We start from the raw sequence: 26,384 nt of genomic DNA on the forward strand, positions 1-26,384 counted from the left end.
AGAAGAGGAAGGCAGCTTCAATTCCTTAGATCAAGAGCCCCTCTCTAGCATGGAGGCACCTCCAATGAAAGGAACTAATGAAACAAGTGGTTCACCTGCCTTGGGCGCCATGACACCTGCTTCTTCACCTCTTTTCTCTTTTTTTGCAAAATTTGCAGAGAATTTTGATGCTAAAACTAATATATATGACATATTTATTGTTGCCTATGATTCTTGACAGCATAAATTAACCTTTCCTCTAGTGAACGATGCAATCTGAGCTTCGTGACGAGAGGTTCAGGCAAGTGTCACCGCCGTCGCTCTCCCAGTGAACCTTAGAATCTCCTATTATTATTATTATCATCATCAAGGGTTAACGCTAAACCCGTAGGGGTCATACAGCGCATGGGGAATGGAAGGCAATCAGACCCGATGTAAAGAAGGAAAGGATTGGTTCGGTTCCTTGGACTAAGAGCCCCTGACCGGTGTCAAGGAACCTTCCTTGGAGGGCTTAATGAACGTGAGGTATGTATATCAGTGGTACTATGTACCAACAAGTGTGTTAAGGCACAATATGCTATTTATGACATTTTACTGAAGACATTTCATCCACCAGAGACTTGTCGGTTCTCAAGTGGGCGAAACGTCGTCCACCAAGAACTTAATTAACCGCACTTTGTGTTTTATGAACAGTGCTCGAAGCAGATGCTTCAGACGCTTCACACCTATAACAACAAGGCTACAGTCTACGATGAGCTACGGGAGAGACGTAACGCTGCTCTGCCAACCTGACACCGGCAACAGGGATAAGAGTTTAATAAGCAACGTGATGGGTGAGGCAGTGATGGTAGCGGTGCTGGTGGCCAGCGTGTTAAGTCTGATCATTGCACTGCCCTTGCTGCAATTTAACCTGGTGAGTGTTAACCATTATTGCAATTGCAGTACAAGTGACGGTTCTTGATGATACGTTAAAGCTGTATGTTGTTTTATTAGCTCGTCTCCAACTCCCCTCAAGGGAGGTTCCTTGATGCTGGTGAGGGGCTCTTGATCTAAGGAATTGGATCTGTGCTCCGGTTCCCTGAATTGAGCCTGAATACCTTCCATGCCCCCACCTGTGCTGTATAATCCTGCGGGTTTAGCGTTCCCCATAATTATAATAATATATCGTCTCCAACTGCATGAAGAATTGTTGAAAGTTTCTCATTAATTTCCACTGAAAATGGGATCAATAGTCTGAATTTTGTGTAATGCCAATCAACGGCACAAGGGTCATTAATGTCCCAATTCGCCTGTTAAATTTCAAAAATACTTTGATTCCTAAACTGGGGATGAAAGTAACGTGTGTACACCGACAGAAGATGCACATATTTTTCAGTACATGTACACCTCTTGGTGCATGCACACTTACTCACCTATTTGTGGTTGCAGGGGTCGAGTCTTAGCTCCTGGCCCCGCCTCTTCACCGGTTGCTACTGGGCCCTCTCTCTCCCCGCTCCATGAGCTTTATCAAACCTCGTCTTAAAACTGTGTATGGTTCCTGCCTCCACTACGTCATTTTCTAGGGTATTCCACTGCCTTACAACTCTATGACTGAAGAAATACTTCCTAATATCTCTCTGACTCATTTGTCTTCAACTTCCAATTGTGGCCTCTTGTTTCTGTGTCCCCTCCCTGGAACATCCTGTCTTTGTCCACCTTGTCTATTCCACGCAGTATTTTATATGTCGTTATCATGTCTCCCCTGACCCTCCTGTCCTCCAGTGTCGTCAGGCCGATTTCCCTTAATCTTTCTTCATAGGACATTCCCCTTAGCTCTGGAACTAACCTTGTGGCAAACCTTTGTACTTTCTCTAGTTTCTTGACGTGCTTTATCAAGTGCGGGTTCCAAACAGGTGCTGCATACTCCAGTATGGGCCTGACATACACGGTGTACAGTGTCTTGAACGATTCCTTACTAAGGTATCGGAATGCTGTTCTCAGGTTTGCCAGGCGCCCATATGCTGCAGCAGTTATCTGATTGATGTGTGCTTCCGGAGACATGCTCGGTGTTATACTCACCCCAAGATCTTTCTCCTTGAGTGAGGTTTGCAGTCTTTGGCCACCTAGCCTATACTCTGTCTGTGGTCTTCTGTGCCCTTCCCCTATCTTCATGACTTTGCATTTGGCAGGATTAAATTCGAGAAGCCATTTGCTGGACCAGGTGTCCAGTCTGTCCAGGTCTCTTTGAAGTCCTGCCTGGTCCTCATCAGATTTAATTCTCCTCATTAACTTCACATCATCTGCAAACAGGGACACTTCTGAGTCTAACCCTTCCATCATGTCGTTCACATATACCAAAAATAGCACTGGTCCTAGGACCGACCCCTGTGGGACCCCGCTCGTCACAGGTGCCCACTGTGATACATCATTACGTACCATGACTCGTTGTTGCCTCCCTGTCAGGTATTCTCTGATCCATTGCAGTGCCTTCCTGTTATATGCGCCTGATGCTCTAGCTTCTGCACTAATCTCTTGTGAGGAACTGTGTCAAAGGCCTTCTTGCAGTCCAAGAAGATGCAATCAACCCACCCCTCTCTCTCGTGTCTTACTTCTGTTATTTTATCATAAAACTCCAGAAGGTTTGTGACACAGGATTTGCCTTCCATGAATCCGTGCTGGTTGGCATTTATACTCTTGTTCAGTTCCAGGTGCTCCACCACTCTCCTCCTGATAATCTTCTCCATAATTTTGCATACTATACACGTCAGTGACACAGGTCTATAGTTTAGTGCCTCTTTTCTGTCTCCTTTTTTAAAAATGGGAACTACATTTGCCGTCTTCCATACCTCAGGTAGTTGCCCAGTTTCCAGGGACGTGTTGAAGATTGTGGTAAGTGGCACGCACAACATATCTGCTCCCTCTCTAAGGACCCACGGGGAGATGTTGTCCGGTCCCATTGCCTTTGAGGTATCGATGTCCCTTAGCAGTTTCTTCACCTCCTCCTCATCTGTATGTATGTCGTCCAACACTTGTTGGTGTATTCCTTGCTGGTGTCCCCATCTGGTCTGTCCCCCCAGAGTCCTTCCTGTCTCTACTGTAAATACTTCCTTAAATCTCGTGTTGAGCTCCTCACATACCTCTTGATCGTTTCTTGTGAGTCTCCACCTTCTTTCCTCAGCCTTATCACCTGGTCCTTGACTGTTGTCTTCCTCCTAATGTGGCTATACAGCAGTTTCGGGTCAGATTTGACTTTCGATGCTATGTCGTTTTCATACTGTCGCTGGGCCTCCCTCCTTATCTGTGCATACTCGTTTCTGGCTCTTCTACTAATCTCCTTGTTTTCCTGGGTCCTATACCTCCTGTACCTTTTCCATTCTCTGTTGCACTTAGTTTTTGCCTCCCTACACCTTCGGGTAAACCAAGGACTCGTTTTGGTCTTCCTATTATTTCTGTTTCCCTTGGGAACAAAACTTTCCTCTGCCTCCTTGCACTTTGTTGCCACATATTCCATCATCTCGTTTACTGATTTTCCTACCATTTCTCTGTCCCACTGAACCTCCTGCAGGAAGTTTCTCATACCTGTGTAGTCCCCCCTTTTATAGTTTGGCCTGTCCCCTTCAGTTCCTGTTACCTTCTCCACTTGTAACTCTACTATATAATCAAAACTCAGAACCACGTGATCGCTAGCTCCAAGGGGCCTCTCGTAAGTGATGTCTTCAATGTCTGAACTGCTCAGGGTGAACACAAGATCCAGTCTTGCTGGCCCATCCTCCCCTCTCTCTCTGGTTGTGTCCCTGACATGTTGATGCATGAGGTTTTCAAGTACCACATCCATCATCTTGGCTCTCCATGTTTCGGGACCCCCATGTGGCTCCAGGTTTTCCCAGTCTATCTCCCTGTGGTTGAAATCGCCCATTACCAGTAACTTTGCTCTGCTCGAGTGAGCTCTTCTTGCCACCTCAGCCAGTGTGTCCACCATCACCCTGTTGTTTTCTTCGTACTCCTCTCTTGGCCTCCTGCAGTTCTGTGGTGGGTTATACATCACTCCAATGACTACTTTATGTTCTCCGGACTGAATTGTACCTACAATGTAGTCTCTTTCTCCAATCATGTCCATGCCTTCCATTTTCTCAAATCCCCATCGGTGTTTTATGAGCAGTGCAACCCCTCCTCCCCCTCTACTCCTTCTATCTTTCCTCAGGATCTGATATCCCGTTGGGAAGATTGTGTCTGTTATTGTCTCAGCGAGTTTTGTTTCTGTGACTGCTATGATGTCTGGGGATTTTTCACTGATTCTTTCGTTCCACTCCTCATGTTTATTCATTATTCCATCCGCGTTTGTGTACCAAACTTTCAGTTTCTTTTCTGTCATTGTGGTCATGCAAGAATATTGGGGTTGGGGGAGCGAGAACCTTGGTGGGGGCCTATATGGGGCTGTGGTGTAGGTGGGGTTTGTGATGATGGGGGTGGGGTCAGAATGCCCATAAGGGACAGCTGTTGGGGTGAGGTTTTTGATATGGGGGTTGGTGGCAGAGGGAACAGTGAGTGGGTTGTAGTATAGGTTGCTCAGTTGCGTTGTGTGTGTTTTGTGTGTGTTTTGTGTGTGTTTTGTGTGTGTTTTGTGTGTGTTTTGTGTGTGTTTTGTGTGTGTTTTGTGTGTGTTTTGTGTGTGTTTTGTGTGTGTTTTGTGTGTGTTTTGTGTGTGTTTTGTGTGTGTTTTGTGTGTGTTTTGTGTGTGTTTTGTGTGTGTTTTGTGTGTGTTTTGTGTGTGTTTTGTGTGTGTTTTGTGTGTGTTTTGTGTGTGTTTTGTGTGTGTTTTGTGTGTGTTTTGTGTGTGTTTTGTGTGTGTTTTGTGTGTGTTTTGTGTGTGTTTTGTGTGTGTTTTGTGTGTGTTTTGTGTGTGTTTTGTGTGTGTTTTGTGTGTTTTGTGTGTTAGTGTTATATGAATATGATACGCACGCCTCTTGGTGTATGTATATATGAAGTTTGAATCTTGCTCTGCTGATTTACTGTATGTAAAGATATTTAGGTTTGTTTTATTCCTTTTCAACTAACCATTGTGACATGTTTATTGTGGAAGCCTGGCAGACTTGCTGGTGATGTGTCCTACCCTCAAGGGAGGTAGGTTTCATTATGCCGAACGGGGGGGTCTTGATATAAGAGATGGCTCTTTAGGTTCCTTGATGCCGGTGAGGGGGAGTGGCATTCTTGATCTAATAAACTGGACCAGTGTTTCCCTTGGATCGAACCTGAATACTTTCCATTTTCCCAGACGCTGTATGAACTACGGGTTTAACACTTCTTATGCATGTTTTATTTTTAATTGATATTAGTTTAGTTTATAGTTATATTTACGGCTAGTGTGCTGCCTTTCTTTTTCCAAACGATGTGCAGTATCAGCTGTATGACCTAGACTAGTTTTTTGTGATAATACTAGCGAATAAAACTGGTAATTTTTACTTCATTTTGGTTCGGCGCTTTCTTCATAATATTAGTGCCATACAAATTTACCAGTTACGATTTTCTGAAGGCATTGTAACCAACCATTTCGCATCACATTGAGGTAGGCAGTTGTTTAACCGGCAAATAGTGCCGATAAGTTTGGTAAACTGACAGCTGGCAGAGCCAGATTTTCTGAGCGTCTCCCTCAGTGTTGAATTTTAAAGGCATGCTTGACAAAGCTCAGTGGTGAACGCAACGTCGTGATAAGACTTGCCCTGCATATTTACCCTATGGAGGCATTATCTGTGTGTAATTACACAACGTAGTAGTCTACACATTCCTGTATACATGAACAGTGAAGTAATGGTATAACACGGTGTGGCATGCCGAGAGTATGTTGCAATTTATTGGGCGTATGTCACACTCCCAGCTGCCTCCAACCAGCGAACCGGGTGGTAAGGTTTTAACGATCAGTGGGATATCCGTTGTTAAATCAGTTACTTGGTTCATTGACCACTCAAAGACAAACCCGCCAAAGCTGAAGTAAAGTGTTTCACTTGCGGTCAGCATTGGCAGACTTGCCTACCTGCTGGTTGAGTACAGTGCACTCTGCCTTCTGCTTTGCCATCTGTCACCGTGGTGTACACTTATTATTCTATCTGTACATAGTGTACATATCTGTATATAGTGGGTGAAGGCAAAATATACATTATAGTCTGCTGTTGAGTTTTTGCTCCAATTCCCATTACGACCAAGTCTCACAGGCCATTCTTTACCAGTGTTTGTAATACACGGTTGTTGCAGCGCATACCGGCCTGTCGTGTGGGTGGTTGCCTTGATGCTAGTAAAGGGATATTTATCTAAAGCACTGGAACTACACTTCCCTTCTATGGATCAAACCCAGTTACCTTCCTATTCCCAGGCACTTTATTACCTTTACGGATTTAGCGCTTCCCCATTAATATAGTGCTAATTTATTGGTTTAATACTAATTCTTCTCGAAAACCTTTGGAAACCCTAAAAAAACATTATTCACATTAAGTGATAATTACAGGGTCAGTCTGAGAGGGAGACGGCTACACAGGATCCCTTGATCGATCATGAAGTAAACGAAGAGGCTGAGCTCGTCGACCTAGTGAGGGAGAGCCTAGTTATGCAGAGTGGGGCTCTTAGTGTTCAGGAGCAAGAGGAAGCGGCAGCGACAGATTACCATCAAGTGGGTCATGGTGTTGGTGCCTTGTAATATGTTAAGAGATGTTACACATATACGGGGCTGGGTTGTCATAATGAGGTAGGCGTGTAGGCTGCTCTCGTTGATCCTAGCTTCATTTAAATAAGTTGCACTGAAAGTTATATGGTTTAGACTAGCATTTGGCTCAATCGATTACTTACTCTATTTTTGCCATTTTTTTTATCAAGTTAAGTAATTCACAGAGTGCAAAGTTGATACAATAAGCTTTGGCAGTCTGACTGATCCTGCTTCCCCAGAACTAGGTTCTGGGGGTGCGGCTGCCCTAGGTGAAAGGCAACAAGCAAGATGTTATTCTGCTTTTCAGTTTCTTCCCTCCAAGAAAGGCCCCCCTCTCCTTGATGCTCATAAAGGGATCTTCCGCAGAGGGACTGGAACTACCCTTTCTTAGGATCAAGCCTAGTTACCTCCCATTTTTAAGCCCTCTTATTACTTAACGGATTGAACCCCCACCCCATTTTTTTTCTTAAGTACAATAATTGTCTTACGTCCACAAATATATCTTCCAGTAGCACATAATTACCTGGAAGAATATCTTTATTGTAAGGTGGAGGTGGTGGGTGCTGCTGTGACGGAGGAAGACTTGAGTGACCCACTGGAGTACTCTGATGAGCTGGAGGGTCTGATGGACACAGTGGGTAGTGACCCAGCTGACCCCGACGCTGTGGCCTTCCTCCTGCCACTCAGAGGTCACACTGGTAATCTCGGCATAAGGTGAATCACGTGCAGGAAAGGAAAGGGGGTGTCTTGTTCAGGTAATGGACCTGCTCTCTCCTTCCTTGCATAGAACCTGAATGGTTTTCATCCTCTCCCCTTCCTTCCCAGGCGTTGTATGGTACCTCTGGTTCAGTATTCCCCCGCCTCCCCATGAATAGTATAATGAAGATTAATAAATATTTATTTGAAGTAACAAAATTGTTTTAGGTGGTTTACCGTTGTAGATTCCTATGTTAATGTACAAAGAGTAAGGCAAGGAAGATTATAGTTGTACAGGGTGACTGAGGTAAAACAGTATTGCATTTTTAAAAGGTCAACTATTTTTTAAATTTTCTTGGATATGTGCGGCATGAGCAATTTTTAATTTCCTCTCAATATAGGTATTAAGAATTATTCCTTATAGTGTGTGTACTGTTTATCTTTGTTCAACTGAATATATATATTTTTGTGCCCATACAGCATGTAGGCCGTATCAATATTGAGCGAGTATGTTGGATGTCATCAAAGTAATGTGTACTAGTTCATTAACTGTGGTGAGGACCAGATCTGGATATGAGACGACAGAAGTTGTCACCTGCAAAGCAAACTGGTTTAAATTCCAAAAGGTTTTAAGTATGTCACTGATGGAGATGAAAAATAATAGGACCATGAACGCTGCCTGTTGTTAGGATGAGTTCAAGCATTGTCAGTAATGATCACGTGTTGGTCTATGGTTAAGGTAGGCTTTTATGTACTGCAAACCATAGCCTCTCATCTGTGTATTACTTTAACGTGATCTCGTGCACTTTTGTCCAGGATAAGCCTTAAATTAACATCGTATTTTTGGATTTTTTTTTTTCATCGAATGTGAACTACATGGCACTAAAATTTCAATAGGGTCATGAGTGCAGTGGGCAAACATTGCTCCACAGATCGGGATGGGCTTTTACAAGCGCCAAGGAACAGCAACAACTGTCGAAAAAAACTCCCAATTTTTTTAAGACTTTTTAATAATGAACTCTGTACAAGTGTGTAGCATGTGCGATGTATTAACATACGGCCTTTGTGTCTTAGTTACGGTCGTCGCCTGAAGCAGATACTGGAGACTGCAGCAGACTCTGCAAGGCAGGCAGCTGCGGCAGAGAAGGGCCCTCACGCTATAAACAGAAGCTCCAACGTGTTCCTACCCACCAGCGTCCTTGTCAGGGATTCCCAAAGTGACCCAGATATAGCTAGGTGAAGAATCTTGGTGTCTTTTGTATGTAACACTCGCCACTGTTAGACAAAGACCACTCTTAATACGTACCCAAAGTAGTTAAGCCGCTTAACCATTCTTATCCCTTTCTGGTTACCCACTACCTTTTTTCACTTCCATTTTGTCATTAATAATGACCTAAAAAATGCAAAATGTGAATAACATTTTTGATACAGGGTGCTCATACTATACCTAGGTAATATATCAATACCATTTTGTGGAAATCATTAACACTAAATGCGTTAGTTTTAAGTATTAAGGGTGTGAAAATGTTATAAGTAGACAGTTTTGTGCACCTACTCAGGAAGTTGACCCAGCACTTCTACGAGGTGCACGGCACCACCCGCTACTTCGGCTACCTGACGGACGAGGAAGCTCTGACGGTAGCTCACTGGGCCAGAGCCAAGGCTCCAGGTAAATTGCTTAAATTTCCTCTTTAGAGATTTTGATGTAAAATTGTTTAATGACTACTGAATTACAATTGGGTCATTTAACTTGGATACCACCAGTCAGGAATAATTTAATACCTAAAAGAGGTATTACAATATTAATGGGGGAACTGTGAGCCCGTAAACGCCACTGTATTTGGGAAATGGAAGCCAATTATATTTGCTCCGACTTAAAAAAAAAATTAAAGGGTTAAAGTGAATTATGGTAATATACAGACTTTTCTGCATATATATCCTTTGGTTTAGATCTTTCAATCGCAATTCAACATCTGGCTGGGCGAATCCCAGAAGAAGTTAAACTTTTCTTTTTCGGAGCCTCACTGTGTGCGTTGAAGAAGGATGGGGGAATCAGACCCATTGCGGTTGGAAACACACTTCGCCGTCTCGTGGCCAAAGCAGCAGTAAGAAACATTCGCCTAGAAGCTGCCAGTTTACTCCAGCCACACCAACTGGGCTTTGGGGTCCCTCAAGGCAGTGAAGCTGCAGCTCATGCGGCAAGGGCCTACATCAGGGACCTACCAGAAGACAAGGCTGTAGTCAAACTTGATTTTAGAAATGCCTTTAATATGGTAAAGAGAAATACTGTCTTGCCAGCTGTTCGGGATCGCTTCCCCAGTCTTTTTCCCTTCATCTCAACTGGCTACAGCAAACCCTCAATTCTTTTGTTTGGAGAACATGAAATTCAATCATCAGAAGGTGTTCAGCAGGGTGACCCACAGATGGCTCTAAGTCTTCTGACGGCGTAGGATTCGCAGCAGTGTTTCCGGACAGCGTCGTACGAGGGCATTTACTATCTTCGGCTAGTATTTTTACTGCTGAATTGTATGCCATCCTTACAGCACTTATCCGTATTGCATCTATGCCTGTGTCATCATTTGTGGTTATCTCAGACTCCCTTAGTGCTTTACAGGCTATACAGAAATTTGATACACCTCACCCCTTAGTCCTCCGTATCCAACTTTGGCTACACCGCATCTTACCAAGCATAAAGATACTGTTTTTTGTTGGGTCCCTGGTCATGTTGACGTACAGGGCAATGAACAGGCAGACACTGCTGCGCGGTCAGCAGTACATGACCTACCAGTTTTATGTAGAGGTATTCCATTTACGGACTATTTTGCTGCAATATCTTCCCAACTTCACACCCGTTGGCAACAACGTTGATCTACTATGCTCGGCAACAAACTTCAATCTATTAAACCGAGTATAGGTTACTGGCCGTCTTCTTATCACCAGTGTCGAGGTTGGGAGACTACTCTCTCCCGTCTTCGCATTGGCCATACTCGTCTTACTCATGGATATCTCATGGAGAGGCGCCCTGCTCCTCTCTGTGAGAATTGCCAAGTTCCATTATCAGTCAGCCACATTCTGTTGGACTGCCCACTTTATCAACGAGCACGCAGAATTTACCTCCGTCGTCGTCTTCGCTCTGCTGCTCTCTCTTTACCTTCCCTTCTTGCTGATGGACCCACCTTTCATCCAGACACTCTCATTGACTTTTTGACAACAACTGACTTACTTCACAAATTCTGATACCTTCAGCCCTTTCTACTTCAATCTCTTGCTACCCTCTACCCCAGTACTATCCCCTGCCCCGCTGTTTTCTGTAACCTACTGATCATCCCTCCTCCCTTCTGCCATCCAATACCCTCGCTTCCTTCCCTACCCTGCAGCGCTGTATAGCCCTTGTAGCTTAGCGCTTCTTTTTGATTATAATAATAATGAAGAGTCCCTGGTAGGGGACCTACAACTGGTGAAAACACAGGGAGAAGACTTGGGACTCATCCTCAATCCCTCCAAGTGTGAAATCATCACAGCAAACCAGGAAATGATCAATGCTGTGCGAAGAATCCTCCCAAAAGTCTCTACTACCACTCCGTCCAACAGCACCCTCCAGGGAGCACCGCTGGGTCACCAGGCCATCGACACAGTCCTCAAGGACAAATTGAATGACCTGATGAGAATGGAGGAGAAAATAAGCAATCTTGATGCCCATGATGCTCTGTATCTCCTCACAAGGTGCCTTACTATTCCAAGACTCACTCACTTCCTGAGGTGTGCACCCTCTTTTGACAACCCAACACTCGACGAATATGACGCACACCTGAGGTCAACCCTTAAGAAGGCACTGAACCTGTCACTAGAGGATCAGCAATGGGATCAGGCAACCCTCCCAGTGCGACTGGGAGGTATAGGGGTGCGCAAGGCAACGCATGTTGCTTTACCTGCTTTTCTGTCTTCGTGTTTGGCTTCCAGTGCATTAGTCGAGAAGATTGTTCCCGAACGCTTGAGAGATGTGGTAGGAGCTCAAGACCCCAGGTTTACTGAAGCAGCGATTCGGTGGGACACCCTTACAGATTCCTCCAGTAGACCAACTCCTCCCAAAGAACACAAACAGTCCCACTGGGACAAACCGATCATGGAAAAAATCGCCAACACAATGCTCTCCAATGCCTCAGGAAAGGGCAAAGCTCTTCTCCTGGCAGTGAAGGCACCACACTCAGGAGATTTCCTGTTAGCTGTTCCCAATTCCTCCTTGGGCACTCGACTAGACCCACAGGCCATTCGGATTGGTGTTACTCTTCGCCTAGCCGCCCCCATCCTCACCGAACATAGGTGTATTTGCGGCAGGGGGACAGCTGATCAATTCGGACTTCATGGTCTCGTGTGTCACACAGCAGAAGGGAAGTATGCCAGGCATGAGGAGGTCAATGACATCATAACGAGAAGCCTCGCCACAGCCCGTTGCCCAGCTCAACGGGAACCCCAAGTGCAGAGGTCTGACAGAAGTCAAAAGCGTCCTGATGGAGCCACTATGCTACCTTGGAAGGATGGAAAGCAGATTGCCTGGGACTACAAATGTGCCGCCACATTGGCGGACACCTACTTGCCATACTCCGTAGTGGAAGGGGGTGGAGCTGCCAGCCACAGGGAGACCCAGAAGATCCGCAAATATGAAGACCTTCCCTCTTGCTATAACTTCATCCCAATAGGGTCGGAGACCCTTGGAGCATGGGGCAAGTGTGCTCTAAAATTCCTAATAGAGCTGGGTGAAAAGCTCATCATAGAAACCAAGGACCACAGGGCGACCAGCTTTCTCTTTTAGAGACTCAGTGTTGCAATCCAGAGAGGAAATGCCTGCAGCATTCTGGGCACGCGGCCCACTGCCGGGGAGCTGGACGAAGTATTCGAGATGTAGCTCTGAGTCACCTATGTTTTACTTTCTAACGTATTTTTGTGAATGTTTTGTCAAATATATATATTATATAATGTCGTGCCCAATATGTAAAACTGGTCAATTAGCAAGAACTCATTTAAAATTAAGTCCTTTCTGAACTTTTCTCTTATACGTTTAAAGATATATTTTTTTCATTAATGTTAATGTAAAAATTTTTAATTTTGCACCAAAAGAATCTTAGAAAAATTACCTAACCTTATTATAACAAGAGCAATTTATTTTAGCCTAACCCAACAAAATATGTTTTAAATACGTTTACAATAATTTAATACTAAACAAACACAATCAAATATATTTTTTTGTTAGGTTCAGAATGATTTTGGCGAAATTATTGCATACACAAATTTTCACTTGTCCTATATGGCAAGATGAGCGTTGCTATTTAAGCCAAGATAGCAAATTCTGCCTATTCGGCATGACATATATATATATATATATATATATATATATATATATATATATATATATATATATATATATATATATATATATATATATATATATATATATATATATATGTCGTGCCGAATAGGTAAAACTGATCAATTAGCAAGAACTCGTTTAAAATTTTCCTTTTCTGAAATTTTCCCTTATATTTAAAGATAAATATATTAATGTAAAAATTAATAATTTTGTACCAAAAGAACCTTAGAAAACTTACCTAGCCTTATTATAATAGGCACAATTTAATTTAACCTAATAAAACTAAATATTTTAGATAAGTTTACAATAATTTAATAAACAATGAAATATATTTTCGTTTGGTTCAGAATGATTTTTGCGAAATTATTGCATAAACAAATTTTAGCCTGCCTTGTTCGGCAAGAAGAGCTTTGCTATTTAAGCAAGTTTTACCTATTCGGCAAGATATATATATATATATATATATATATATATATATATATATATATATATATATATATATATATATATATATATATATATATATATATATATATATAGTTTGTTTTTGCTGAGGGACTGATACTGTAGCATGTAACTCGCACGTAGACACGTGTGCACAACGACTTTTTTGTCAGAGGAACTTAGCCTCGTAATTATCGACCATCGTTGAGGCTTCTGGTTTCCTAGTCCTCATAGTGTCTAATCTTCAAAATTTTACATAGTATTCGTCATGGCCACTACTAGGCTAAGAAGTTATTCCCTAACTTCCCTCTGACTCATTTACAGTTCCATTTTTGCTAGTTTATCCATGAATATAAGCTCACTTGCACTATCTTCTGATTTCAACTAACTAGAGATATACGATCCCCTTCAGGGAGGTTCTTTGACGCTGGTGACACTCTTTGATACGTAGAATTGAACCTGCCTTTTCCTCGAGTCGAACCTGAATGCTTCCCATTCCTCCAAGTGCTGTACAACCCCTGTGGGTTCAGCCCTTCCCAAAAATGTAACTGATATACTTGAGTTTGTGCTACCGATTAGTATTTACAGCGTGTATTTAATGTATGTATAAATTTATACACTGTATATGCAAGTATGGGAATTTTCACTGTAGGGGCCAGATTCGTGACGCCGACAGCCATTTCAACCTACCTCGAGAGTGCCAGGAATGTTGCCAGGGTGCAGCCGTCGGCCCGCGTGCTAGCAGCAGCGGTGGGAGACTTTCTAGCCACCATCCACACCCACCGTCCCCTGGTAGTGGCTCGAGCTTCCCTCCACACTGATGCTTTCCTCTCCTTGCTGCACGCCGTCGGCCTCCGGCCTAACAAGGTAGTGTCTAGCCATATTACCTTCAAAAAGTATCCTGCTCACGCATCCAGGACCTGGGTTAACCATTCGCCTCAGCCGAATGGGCCCGAGATTTCGGGCTTGGTAAAACTTTGGGGCATGTTTCCTTACAACTGCTGTCAGTGCACCTAGCAAATGATAAAATAAATAAAAAGGCACAATACTTCGACTGGAACAATACACAACCCTTGCATAGGAGAAAAACTCGTGTTTCGGTCCCACTTGGACCATAAACTAGTCACAAACTGAAACTGACAGAAATGTAGTCATAAGTTTTTTCTCTTGTGTAAGGGTTATTCGTGTACAGCTGATATGTAAGGGTTATTTGTGTACAGCTGATATGTAAGGGTTATTTGTGTACAGCTGATATGTAAGGGTTATTTGTGTACAGCTGATATGTAAGGGTTATTTGTGTACAGCTGATATAGCTAAGTTATTAGCCTATTGTGAGTGGCATTTTATGGTGTCATCCGCATGATGATCAACCATATTACTTTAATTTTAGAGGTTAATATTCTTAAGAATGCTTTTCGTTCATTCAATATTTTTTTTATTGCCAATATAAGAAAATTTTAGTAAACAGTATTTTGAAATGAGTAATTGCACAGTATATTGCATTTGGAGCTCTTGGTTCAATGATCGTGCTTACGGCAGAGTTCATTCCGTCTCCCCCCTCCTACACTTTGTTCACCTAGCAGTAAGTAGATTCATGGGTGATAGCAGACTTTTGGGTCACTTCCTGGTGAAGAATCCCCATGAAAATAAACCACACTGAGTTTACCGGAATTACTAACCCTCCAAGTAAATAATCTGATTCCCAGAATTATTACGGCTTAACCAAGGAGCTCTAAAACTGGTCGAAATATATTTAATTTCATAGAAGTCCTGGTTAATTACCTCCCGTTTATATTCTATTAATGGGAAGCTCTAAACCCGTTAGTCACTGGGACATGCATATGCTGACCATTTAATTTTACTTTTTTTTCGGGGTATCTAATTAGGACACGACCTCACCCTTTCATTGTGATAACCTCTTAGAACGATGATCGGTGTTTTTTCGTCTTAATTCACTTTGGGTGGGTAATTCGGATGCTGAATTTAAAATGCAAGTCGGAACAACAGATGCAATGTGCCAAGTTAACTTTTCACAGCTGATAAAAATTTAATGATTTCTCCCCCCCCCTCCCTCTTCCTTGTTGGAACGCTTTTAACAAAATCATTTTTAGTATACTGATACTGTCACGCAGGTGATGCACTACTACGAGACTACTCACGCCCAGGAGATGGTGGAGAGAGTGAAGACTTACCTAGCCAAGGATCCTTCCCCCGTCCTCCTCCTGGGCAATGCTGAGAGCTGGCACCTCATAATGGCTGCCGACCGCTTCTTTCCTGCAGTGTGGATTTTGCCTTTCCAGACGCAGCTGCATGACCACATGCGCACGAATCAGTCTGAACTAATCACTTTTATGTATCGCGCATATGACGACGTGCCGAAAGGATTCTTGAGAGAAGAGTTGCTCTTATCGCCTTCTGAATCCACTGTATTGGCCTCTATGTCGTTGTTAACAGGTAGACAGCGGAAGTGGCATGGATCCTATGTAGTTGCAGCGTCCGTTCCCGTAGCTTCAATTGCGGCCAGTGTGAGGCTGGTGGGTGCTTCTGACGGCTGGCTGCCACTCTTGCAATATGACATGGCACGTAGGAGCATAACACGAAGGTTGTACCAGGAATTGCTAGTGACTCGGGAGTTGTTAAAGCCCCTAGTGTCTGGAGACAATTGTACTCTGGTGCTTCGTTATATAGAAGAACTGACGGGCTCGAAGAGAGTGAGTGAGATTCCTGTACACTCAACACTGCCTACTTTGCTGATGCCAGCTGAAAGGGGTGCCCACGTGCACGTGGATTGCCCACGCCACCACACTGACCTTAGATGTTCCGCTCCAAGTGGTTCGTGGGCACCAGTTACATGCCGAGGGGCACTGCAGGGCAGCCACAGGTTCCAAGCAGAGTGTGGGAAGGAGGTGGGAATCACGGTTGCAGCGTCAAGAGGGTGCACGGCATCCCAAGGCTTAGTGTGTCGCAGTGGACACTCGCTAGGCTGTCTACTGTCTGGCTTCTGCTCCACCCTCACCCACTCTCCTCCTCTCTACGACTGTGCTGGCCTACACCTCGACACATTATTTAAACTTTAACAGTGCATCTGACATGCGTAGTGAATTTACCACACGGGTTTAGTGCTTAATGAAATGCAATCAGACATGTTCATTCATTATTTGCAACTACAAAATATGCACATTTACTTTTAAATGCCCTTAAATATATAAATAAAGTTGCATAGTCAGTTTTATGTGTAGTTTTATTTTTCATGAGACGTGACATGCTCCATTTTCATTAAAAAATATGTAAGAACATAAGAAAGAAGGAACACTGCAACAGGCCTACTGACCCATGCGGAGCAGGTCCATGTCCCCCTTCCCCGGAATAGCCCAATGATCCACCCAGTCTGGTCACCATTCAAGGAAGGAGCACGGCACTAGACCCAGCAGCACAAGCTAGTCAGGTCCAACTCTCACCCACTCATGTATTTATCTAACCTATTTTTAAAACTACACAACTTAGCCTCAATAACTGTACTCGGGAGTTTGTTCCACTCATCCACAACTCTATTACCAAACCAGTGCTTTCCTATATCCTTCCTGAATCTGAATTTTTCCAACTTGAAACCATTGCTACGAGTCCTGTCTTGGCTGGAAATTTTCAGCACGCTATTTAGATCCCCTTTATTTACTCCTGTTTTCCATTTATACACGTCGATCATATCCCCCCTAATTCTACGCCTTTCAAGAGTGCAGATTCAGGGCCCTCAGTCTATCCTCATAGGGAAGATTTCTGATACATGGGATCATCTTTGTCATCCTCCTCTGTACGTTTTCCAAAGCATTTATATCCATTCTGTAATATGGTGACCAGAACTGAGCAGCATAGTCTAAATGAGGCCTAACCAAGGATATATAGAGTTGAACAACCTGAGGACTTCTATTATTTATACTTCTAGATATGAAGCCAAGAATTCTGTTGGCTTAAGGAGAGATTAGGCTTCATTTTGCATTTTCCTTTCAATCTCGTAGTTGCATCTTGTATCATGTCAACAGTGATAAGGCAACATTACATATTTAAGTATTTTTTATGCAGTTTCCTTTTTCATATTTTAGAGAAGGGAATGCAGTCATCTTCAATGCCTCGGGCAGTTAGATTTGATTATGATCTTTCAATACCCTGAAGGCCTCGTCTTCGTTGATATTTCTCGAAAAATTCCACCTAGAACTGAATTATTTATTACACCAGCATTCACTGTCTTTAGCACATGAGCCTAGCCTTCACATTTCTTGTGCACCCCTAGCATCAGCAGAACTCCTGCTGCATTACTGCTTTTTTTTGTGATAACGTAATGCCGTGGATATGACTGGTTGGGACTTAGTCATGATGCCAGAGGCTAAGAGCTGTTCCCGTGTTTTGTCTGATTTCTGAACTATTTATTTTTCTCTTCTGCACACACAAAACAATAGTGAAATACTGTCTGTTATTAAGAGGATGAACTGGCACACCCTTCACTTTTTTTCTTGCATTGTGACCCCAGACAGGTGTTTGACACTTTTTGTGACGGTTTTGCGATCTAGGAAGCGTGTTGCCGCACGAAGGATCGAGCCTCCACTTTTTCACACCTCACACACAGTGTGAGGTGGTTGGGGGGGGGGGCGTTTGGTGGGCTTGATTTAGAGACCTTTTATTCCTTTCCGCAGATCGAGTCTGATTTCTTTCTTCCATACCCCCAGGCGTTGTACGACCCATACAAGCTTAGCGTTCCTGTCATGAATTTGAGTTCGAGGTCCCTATACCCTTAATTTAGAAAGCGTTAAGCCCTTAAGGGTCATCAGCACTTGGGGAATGAAAGGTAATCGGGTTCGATCTTAGTGTAAGAAAAGTAAAATTCCTTGGATCAAGAGTACCTCTCCAGCATGAAAGAACCTTGGGAGACTTCGTTAACTGTTGCCCACCAGACCCTTGTAGGTTTAGCACTTCTTTTTTATTATAATAATATAGATCCCTGGCTGTCTTCAAGAAGGCACTGGACAGACACCTGACTAGCCGGGCTGTGGTCCGTACGTCAGTTTGCATGCTGCCAGCAGTAACAGCCTGGTTGATCAGACCCTGATCCACTGCGAGGCCTGGTCTCAGACCGAGCCGCGTGGTCGCTGACCCCCGAAACCCCCTCCTGGTATCAGAGCGTTGCTACACTTCTCTAAGTAGATGCATAGTTCCGTCAGTCTCGGGAGAGGGAGGGAGGGGGAGGACATTGTAGATACGTCGTGATGTTCCTGTGACTTTGGGGGGGAAGCCATTTTTATCTGGGCATCAAGCTGATGTCAGATTTGCGGGGTACTTCCCCCTTCACAGGTAGGTCTTGATGCTGGAATGTAGTTCTTGAGACAGGAAATTTGATCTTCCCTTCCTTGGAACAAATCTAGTTACTTCCCATTCCCCAGGCGCTGTAATACCCCTACGGGTTTAACGTTAACCCGTGATAACAGTAACGAAATAGGGCATTAGTCAAGTTTTGAGTGTTATAAACCAGGAAAACGCAGTAGTCAAATTAATGTAATGTTTAAAATAGTAGTAGGTTGGTAGACAGCAACCACCCAGGGAAGTACTACCGTCCTGCCAGATGACTGTGAAACAGAAACCTGTAACTGTTTTGCATGATGATAGGATTGCTGGTTTCTTTTTCTGTCTCATAAACACGCTAGATAACAGGGATATCTTGCTACTCCTACTTACACTTTGGTCACACTTCACAGACATGCACATGCATATATATATACATACATCTAGGTTTTTCTCCTTTTTCTAAATAGCTCTTGTTCTTCTTTATTTCTTCTATTGTCCATGGGGAAGTGGAAAAGAATCTTTCCTCCGTAAGCCATGCGTGTCGTATGAGGCGACTAAAATGCCGGGAGCAATGGGCTAGTAACCCCTTCTCCTGTAGACATTTACTAAAAAAGAGAAGAAGAAAAACTTTATAAAACTGGGATGCTTAAATGTGCGTGGATGTAGTGCGGATGACAAGAAACAGATGATTGCTGATGTTATGAATGAAAAGAAGTTGGATGTCCTGGCCCTAAGCGAAACAAAGCTGAAGGGGGTAGGGGAGTTTCAGTGGGGGGAAATAAATGGGATTAAATCTGGAGTATCTGAGAGAGTTAGAGCAAAGGAAGGGGTAGCAGTAATGTTGAATGATCAGTTATGGAAGGAGAAAAGAGAATATGAATGTGTAAATTCAAGAATTATGTGGATTAAAGTAAAGGTTGGATGCGAGAAGTGTTATAATAAGCGTGTATGCACCTGGAGAAGAGAGGAATGCAGAGGAGAGAGAGAGATTTTGGGAGATGTTAAGTGAATGTATAGGAGCCTTTGAACCAAGTGAGAGAGTGATTGTGGTAGGGGACATGAATGCTAAAGTAGGAGAAACTTTTAGAGAGGGTGTTGTAGGTAAGTTTGGGGTGCCAGGTGTAAATGATAATGGGAGCCCTTTGATTGAACTTTGTATAGAAAGGGGTTTAGTTATAGGTAATACATATTTTAAGAAAGAGGATAAATAAGTATACAAGATATGATGTAGGGCGAAATGACAGTAGTTTGTTGGATTATGTATTGGTAGATAAAAGACTGTTGAGTAGACTTCAGGATGTACATGTTTATAGAGGGACCACAGATATATCAGATCACTTTCTAGTTGTAGCTACACTGAGAGTAAAAGGTAGATGGGATACAAGGAGAATAGAAGCATCAGGGAAGAGAGAGGTGAAGGTTTATAAACTAAAAGAGGAGGCAGTTAGGGTAAGATATAAACAGCTATTGGAGGATAGATAGGCTAATGAGAGCATACGCAATGGGGTCGAAGAGGTATGGGGTAGGTTTAAAAATGTAGTGTTAGTGTTCAGCAGAAGTTTGTGGTTACAGGAAAGTGGGTGCGGGAGGGAAGAGGAGCGATTGGTGGAATGATGATGTAAAGAGAGTAGTAAGGGAGAAAAAGTTAGCATATGAGAAGTTTTTACAAAGTAGAAGTGATGCAAGGAGGGAAGAGTATATGGAGAAAAAGAGAGAGGTTAAGAGAGTGGTGAAGCAATGTAAAAAGAGAGCAAATGAGAGAGTGGGTGAGATGTTATCAACAAATTTTGTTGAAAATAAGAAAGTTTTGGAGTGAGATTAACAAGTTAAGAAAGCCTAGAGAACAAATGGATTTGTCAGTTAAAAATAGGAGAGGCGAGTTATTAAATGGAGAATTAGAGGTATTGGGAAGATGGAGGGAATATTTTGAGGAATTGTTAAATGTTGATGAAGATAGGGAAGCTGTGATTTCGTGTATAGGACAAGGAGGAATAACATCTTGTAGGAGTGAGGAAGAGCCAGTTGTGAGTGTGGGGGAAGTTCGTGAGGCAGTAGGTAAAATGAAAGGGGGTAAGGCAGCCGGGATTGATGGGATAAAGATAGAAATGTTAAAAGCAGGTGGGGATATAGTTTTGGAGTGGTTGGTGCAATTATTTAATAAATGTATGGAAGAGGGTAAGGTACCTAGGGATTGGCAGAGAGCATGCATAGTTCCTTTGTATAAAGGCAAAGGGGATAAAAGAGAGTGCAAAAATTATAGGGGGATAAGTCTGCTGAGTATACCTGGTAAAGTGTATGGTAGAGTTATTATTGAAAGAATTAAGAGTAAGACGGAGAATAGGATAGCAGATGAACAAGGAGGCTTTAGGAAAGGTAGGGGGTGTGTGGACCAGGTGTTTACAGTGAAACATATAAGTGAACAGTATTTAGATAAGGCTAAAGAGGTCTTTGTGGCATTTATGGATTTGGAAAAGGCGTATGACAGGGTGGATAGGGGGGCAATGTGGCAGATGTTGCAAGTGTATGGTGTAGGAGGTAGGTTACTGAAAGCAGTGAAGAGTTTTTACGAGGATAGTGAGGCTCAAGTTAGAGTATGTAGGAAAGAGGGAAATTATTTCCCAGTAAAAGTAGGCCTTAGACAAGGATGTGTGATGTCACCGTGGTTGTTTAATATATTTATAGATGGGGTTGTAAGAGAAGTAAATGCGAGGGTCTTGGCAAGAGGCGTGGAGTTAACAGATAAAGAATCACACACAAAGTGGGAGTTGTCACAGCTGCTCTTTGCTGATGACACTGTGCTTTTGGGAGATTCTGAAGAGAAGTTGCAGAGATTGGTGGATGAATTTGGTAGGGTGTGCAAAAGAAGAAAATTAAAGGTAAATACAGGAAAGAGTAAGGTTATGAGGATAAAAAGATTAGGTGATGAAAGATTGAATATCAGATTGGAGGGAGAGAGTATGGAGGAGGTGAATGTATTCAGATATTTGGGAGTGGACGTGTCAGCGGATGGGTCTATGAAAGATGAGGTGAATCATAGAATTGATGAGGGGAAAAGAGTGAGTGGTGCACTTAGGAGTCTGTGGAGACAAAGAACTTTGTCCTTGGAGGCAAAGAGGGGAATGTATGAGAGTATAGTTTTACCAACGCTCTTATATGGGTGTGAAGCATGGGTGATGAATGTTGCAGCGAGAAGAAGGCTGGAGGCAGTGGAGATGTCATGTCTGAGGGCAATGTGTGGTGTGAATATAATGCAGAGGATTCGTAGTTTGGAAGTTAGGAGGAGGTGCGGAATTACCAAAACTGTTGTCCAGAGGGCTGAGGAAGGGTTGTTGAGGTGGTTCGGACATGTAGAGAGAATGGAGCGAAACAGAATGACTTCAAGAGTGTATCAGTCTGTAGTGGAAGGAAGGCGGGGTAGGGGTCGGCCTAGGAAAGGTTGGAGGGAGGGGGTAAAGGAGGTTTTGTGTGCGAGGGGCTTGGACTTCCAGCAGGCATGCGTGAGCGTGTTTGATAGGAGTGAATGGAGACAAATGTTTTTTAATACTTGACGTGCTGTTGGAGTGTGAGCAAAGTAACATTTATGAAGGGGTTCAGGGAAACCGGCAGGCCGGACTTGAGTCCTGGAGATGGGAAGTACAGTGCCTGCACTCTGAAGGAGGGGTGTTAATGTTGCAGTTTAAAAACTGTAGTGTAAAGCACCCTTCTGGCAAGACAGTGATGGAGTGAATGATGGTGAAAGTTTTTCTTTTTCGGGCCACCCTGCCTTGGTGGGAATCGGCCAGTGTGATAAAAAAAAAATTCTTTTATATGAATGGAAAATGTTTGAACATTCGCGCTCTGTTATTCTGTCCTACTACTACTTTTGTATGAAGGAGATGGTGGTTATTATAATACAGGGTTCCCCCACAAGTTTGTTTAATATTCAATATCTCCCCCCCCCCCGTTTGAAATAGCCTCCAGCAACAGCATGGAACGTTACACTTCAACAACTCATTAAAATGTCTTTTTTTTTTTTATCTCGAAAGCCAACGGAGTGTTTCTTAAACAACGAGGATATTTCATTTTTAAATGTTAGACATTCTCCCTCGATGGTCACCATAAAGCACTTGGTGGCCAAATTCAGTCAGGGAGTGAAAGATTCCAGGAGAACCGGTAAACCAAGAATTTCGGCTCAAAAAAAAAAAAAGACAGTGTCTTCCATTGCAGACACTGCAAGGCTCCAGGCGGACATCAACCAAATCTTTCAGTGGGCTGCAGAAAACAATATGAAGTTCAACGATGAGAAATTTCAATTACTCAGATATGGTAAACATGAGGAAATTAAATCTTCATCAGAGTACAAAACAAATTCTGGCCACAAAATAGAGCGAAACACCAACGTCAAAGACCTGGGAGTGATCATGTCGGAGGATCTCACCTTCAAGGACCATAACATTGTATCAATCGCATCTGCTAGAAAAATGACAGGATGGATAATGAGAACCTTCAAAACTAGGGAGGCCAAGCCCATGATGACACTCTTCAGGTCACTTGTTCTATCTAGGCTGAAATATTGCTGCACACTAACAGCACCTTTCAAGGCAGGTGAAATTGCCGACCTAGAAAATGTACAGAGAACTTTCACGGCGCGCATAACGGAGATAAAACACCTCAATTATTGGGAGCGCTTGAGGTTCCTAAACCTGTATTCCCTGGAACGCAGGAGGGAGAGATACATGATTATATACACCTGGAAAATCCTAGAGGGACTAGTACCGAACTTGCACACGAAAATCACTCGCTACGAAAGCAAAAGACTTGGCAGACGATGCACCATCCCCCCAATGAAAAGCAGGGGTGTCACTAGCACGTTAAGAGACCATACAATAAGTGTCAGGGGCCCGAGACTGTTCAACTGCCTCCCAGCACACATAAGGGGGATTACCAACAGACCCCTGGCAGTCTTCAAGCTGGCACTGGACAAGCACCTAAAGTTAGTTCCGGATCAGCCGGGCTGTGGCTCGTACGTTGGTTTGCGTGCAGCCAGCAGCAACAGCCTGGTTGATCAGGCTCTGATCCACCAGGAGGCCTGGTCACAGACCGGGCCGCGGGGGCGTTGACCCCCGGAACTCTCTCCAGGTAAAACTCCAGGAATAGTGCACGATATATGGAAATGATCGAAAAAAAAAATTCTTGCCAGAATTAGGAGGGCAAGTTGAGTGGTCCTGTTTCAACAAGATGGTGCCGCTTGCCATACAGTGAGAGCCACAATGAATCTCCTCGGACATTTCCCGGATCGCTTGATTAATATATATATATATATATATATATATATATATATATATATATATATATATATATATATATAGAGAGATGCTGTCTTGCTAGCTGTTCGGGATCGCTTCCCCAGTCTTTTTCCGTTCATTTCAGCCGGCTACAGCAAACCCTCAATTCTTTTGTTTGGAGAACATGAAATTCTCGCATCAGAAGGTGTTCAGCAGGGTGACCCACTCGCTCCACTTCTCTTCTCGCTGCCTACGCAGCGAGCTCAACATTTGGTACCTGGTTGATGGCACTCTGGCAGGTACTGAAGAGTCCCTGGTAGGGGACCTATAACTGGTGAAAACACAGGGAGAAGACTTGGGACTCATCCTCAATCCCACCAAGTGTGAAATCATCACAGCAAACCAGGAAATAATCAATGCTGTGCGAAGAATTCTCCCAGAAGTCTCTACTACCACTCCGTCCAACAGTACCCTCCTGGGAGCACCGCTGGGTCACCAGGCCATCGACACAGTCCTCAAGGACAAATTGAATGACCTGATGAGAATGGAGGAGAGAATAAGCAATCTTGATGCCCATGATGCTCTGTATCTCCTCACAAGGTGCCTTACTATTCCAAGACTCGCTTACTTCCTCAGGTGTGCACCCTCTTTTGACAACCCAACACTTGACGAATATGACGCACACCTGAGGTCAACCCTTAAGAAGGCACTGAACCTGTCACTAGAGGATCAGCAATGGGATCAGGCAACCCTCCCAGTAGGACTGGGAGGTATAGGGGTGCGCAAAGCAACGCATGTTGCCTTACCTGCTTTTCTGTCTTCGTGTTTGGCTTCCAGTGCATTAGTCAAGAAGATTGTTCCCGAACGCTTGAGAGACATGGTAGGAGCTCAAGACACCAGGTTTACTGAAGCAGCGATTCGGTGGGACACCCTTACAGATTCCTCCAGTAGACCAGCTCCTCCCAAAGAACACAAACAGTCCCACTGGGACAAACCGATCATGGAAAAAATCGCCAACACAATGCTCTCCAACGCCTCAGGAAAGGACAAAGCTCGTCTCCTGGCAGTGAAGGCACCACACTCAGGAGATTTCCTGTTTGCTGTTCCCAATTCCTCCTTGGGCACTCGACTAGACCCACAAGCCATTCGGATTACCTGGAGGTTACCTGGAGGTTATTCTGGGGATCAACGCCCCCGCGGCCCGGTCCATGACCAGGCCTCCCGATGGATCAGGGCCTGATCAACTAGGCTGTTACTGCTGGCCGCACGCAGTCCGACGTACGATCCACAGCCCGGCTGATCCGGCACTGACTTTAGGTATCTGTCCAGCTCTCTCTTGAAGGCAGCCAGGGGTTTATTGGCAATTCCCCTAATGCTTGATGGGAGGCTGTTGAACAGTTTTGGGCCCCGGACACTTATGGTGTTTTCTCTTAGTGTACCAATGGCGCCCCTACTTTTTATTGGCGGCATTTTGCATCGCCTGCCCAGTCTTTTACTTTCGTAGGGAGTGATTTCTGTGTGCAGATTTGGGACCATTCCTTCCAAGATTTTCCAAGTGTAGATTATGATATATCTCTCCCTCCTGCGTTCCAACGAGTACAAGTCAAGTGCTTCCAAGCGTTCCCAGTAGTTAAGGTGCTTGACAGAACTTATACGTGCAGTAAAGGATCTCTGTACACTCTCTAGATCTGCGATTTCACCTGCTTTGTATGGAGATGTTAATGTACAGCAGTATTCCAGCCTAGAGAGAAGAAGTGATTTGAAAAGGATCATCATGGGTTTGGCATCTCTCGTTTTGAAAGTTCTCATTATCCATCCTATCATTTTCTTTGCACTTGCGATCGTGGCACTGTTGTGATCCTTGAAAGTGAGATCCTCAGACATTACTACTCCCAGGTCCCTTACATTATTTTTCCGCTCTATTGTATGGCCGGAGTCAGTGGTGTTGCTCTTCGCCTAGCCCCCCCCATCCTCACCGAACATAGGTGTATTTGCGGCAGGGCGACAGCTGATCAATTCGGACTTCATGGTCTCGTGTGTCACACAGCAGAAGGGAAGTATGCCAGGCATGAGGAGGTCAATGACATCATAAAGAGAAGCCTTGCCACAGCCCGTTGCCCAGCTCAACGGGAACCCCAAGTGCAGAGGTCTGACGGAAGTCTAAAGCGTCCTGATGGAGCCACTATGCTACCTTGGAAGGATGGAAAGCAGATTGCCTGGGACTACACATGTGCCGCCACATTGGCAGACACCTACTTGCCATACTCCGTAGTGGAAGGGGGTGGAGCTGCCAGCCACAGGGAGACCCAGAAGATCCGCAAATATGAAGACCTTCCCCCTTGCTATAACTTCATCCCAATAGGGTCGGAGACCCTTGGAGCATGGGGCAAGTGTGCTCTAAAGTTCCTAATAGAGCTGGGTGAAAAGCTCATCATAGAAACAAAGGACCACAGGGCGACCAGCTTCCTCTTTCAGAGACTCAGTGTTGCGATCCAGAGAGGAAATGCCTGCAGCATTCGGGGCACGCGGCCCACCGCCGGGGAGCTGGACGAAGTATTCGAGATGTAGCTCTGAGTTACCTATGTTGTTTTACTTTGTATCATATTTTTGTGAATGTTTTGTCAATGTATTTTGT

General features: G+C 43.9%; 2 protein-coding genes across 2 annotated transcripts; both read left to right on the forward strand.

Moving 5' to 3' along the window:
- Positions 1–282: 282 nt before the first annotated feature.
- Positions 283–16,386, forward strand: LOC128687146 (uncharacterized). Its single transcript, XM_053774488.2, has 8 exons — positions 283–504; positions 673–892; positions 6,455–6,616; positions 7,197–7,363; positions 8,420–8,581; positions 8,905–9,014; positions 13,807–14,021; positions 15,287–16,386. Exons 1-8 carry the CDS (start codon positions 494–496, stop codon positions 16,229–16,231), a joined length of 1,992 nt encoding a protein of 663 aa, XP_053630463.2. The 5' UTR covers positions 283–493; the 3' UTR covers positions 16,232–16,386.
- On the forward strand, positions 9,036–26,257 carry LOC138853787 (uncharacterized). Its single transcript, XM_070092588.1, has 2 exons — positions 9,036–12,233; positions 25,735–26,257. The coding sequence occupies exon 1, from the start codon at positions 10,878–10,880 to the stop codon at positions 12,153–12,155; it is 1,278 nt and encodes a 425-aa protein (XP_069948689.1). The 5' UTR covers positions 9,036–10,877; the 3' UTR covers positions 12,156–12,233; positions 25,735–26,257.
- Positions 26,258–26,384: the final 127 nt, after the last annotated feature.

This window comes from Cherax quadricarinatus, chromosome 40, assembly GCF_038502225.1.
Source record: "Cherax quadricarinatus isolate ZL_2023a chromosome 40, ASM3850222v1, whole genome shotgun sequence".
In the NCBI taxonomy this organism is placed as follows: domain Eukaryota; kingdom Metazoa; phylum Arthropoda; class Malacostraca; order Decapoda; family Parastacidae; genus Cherax; species Cherax quadricarinatus.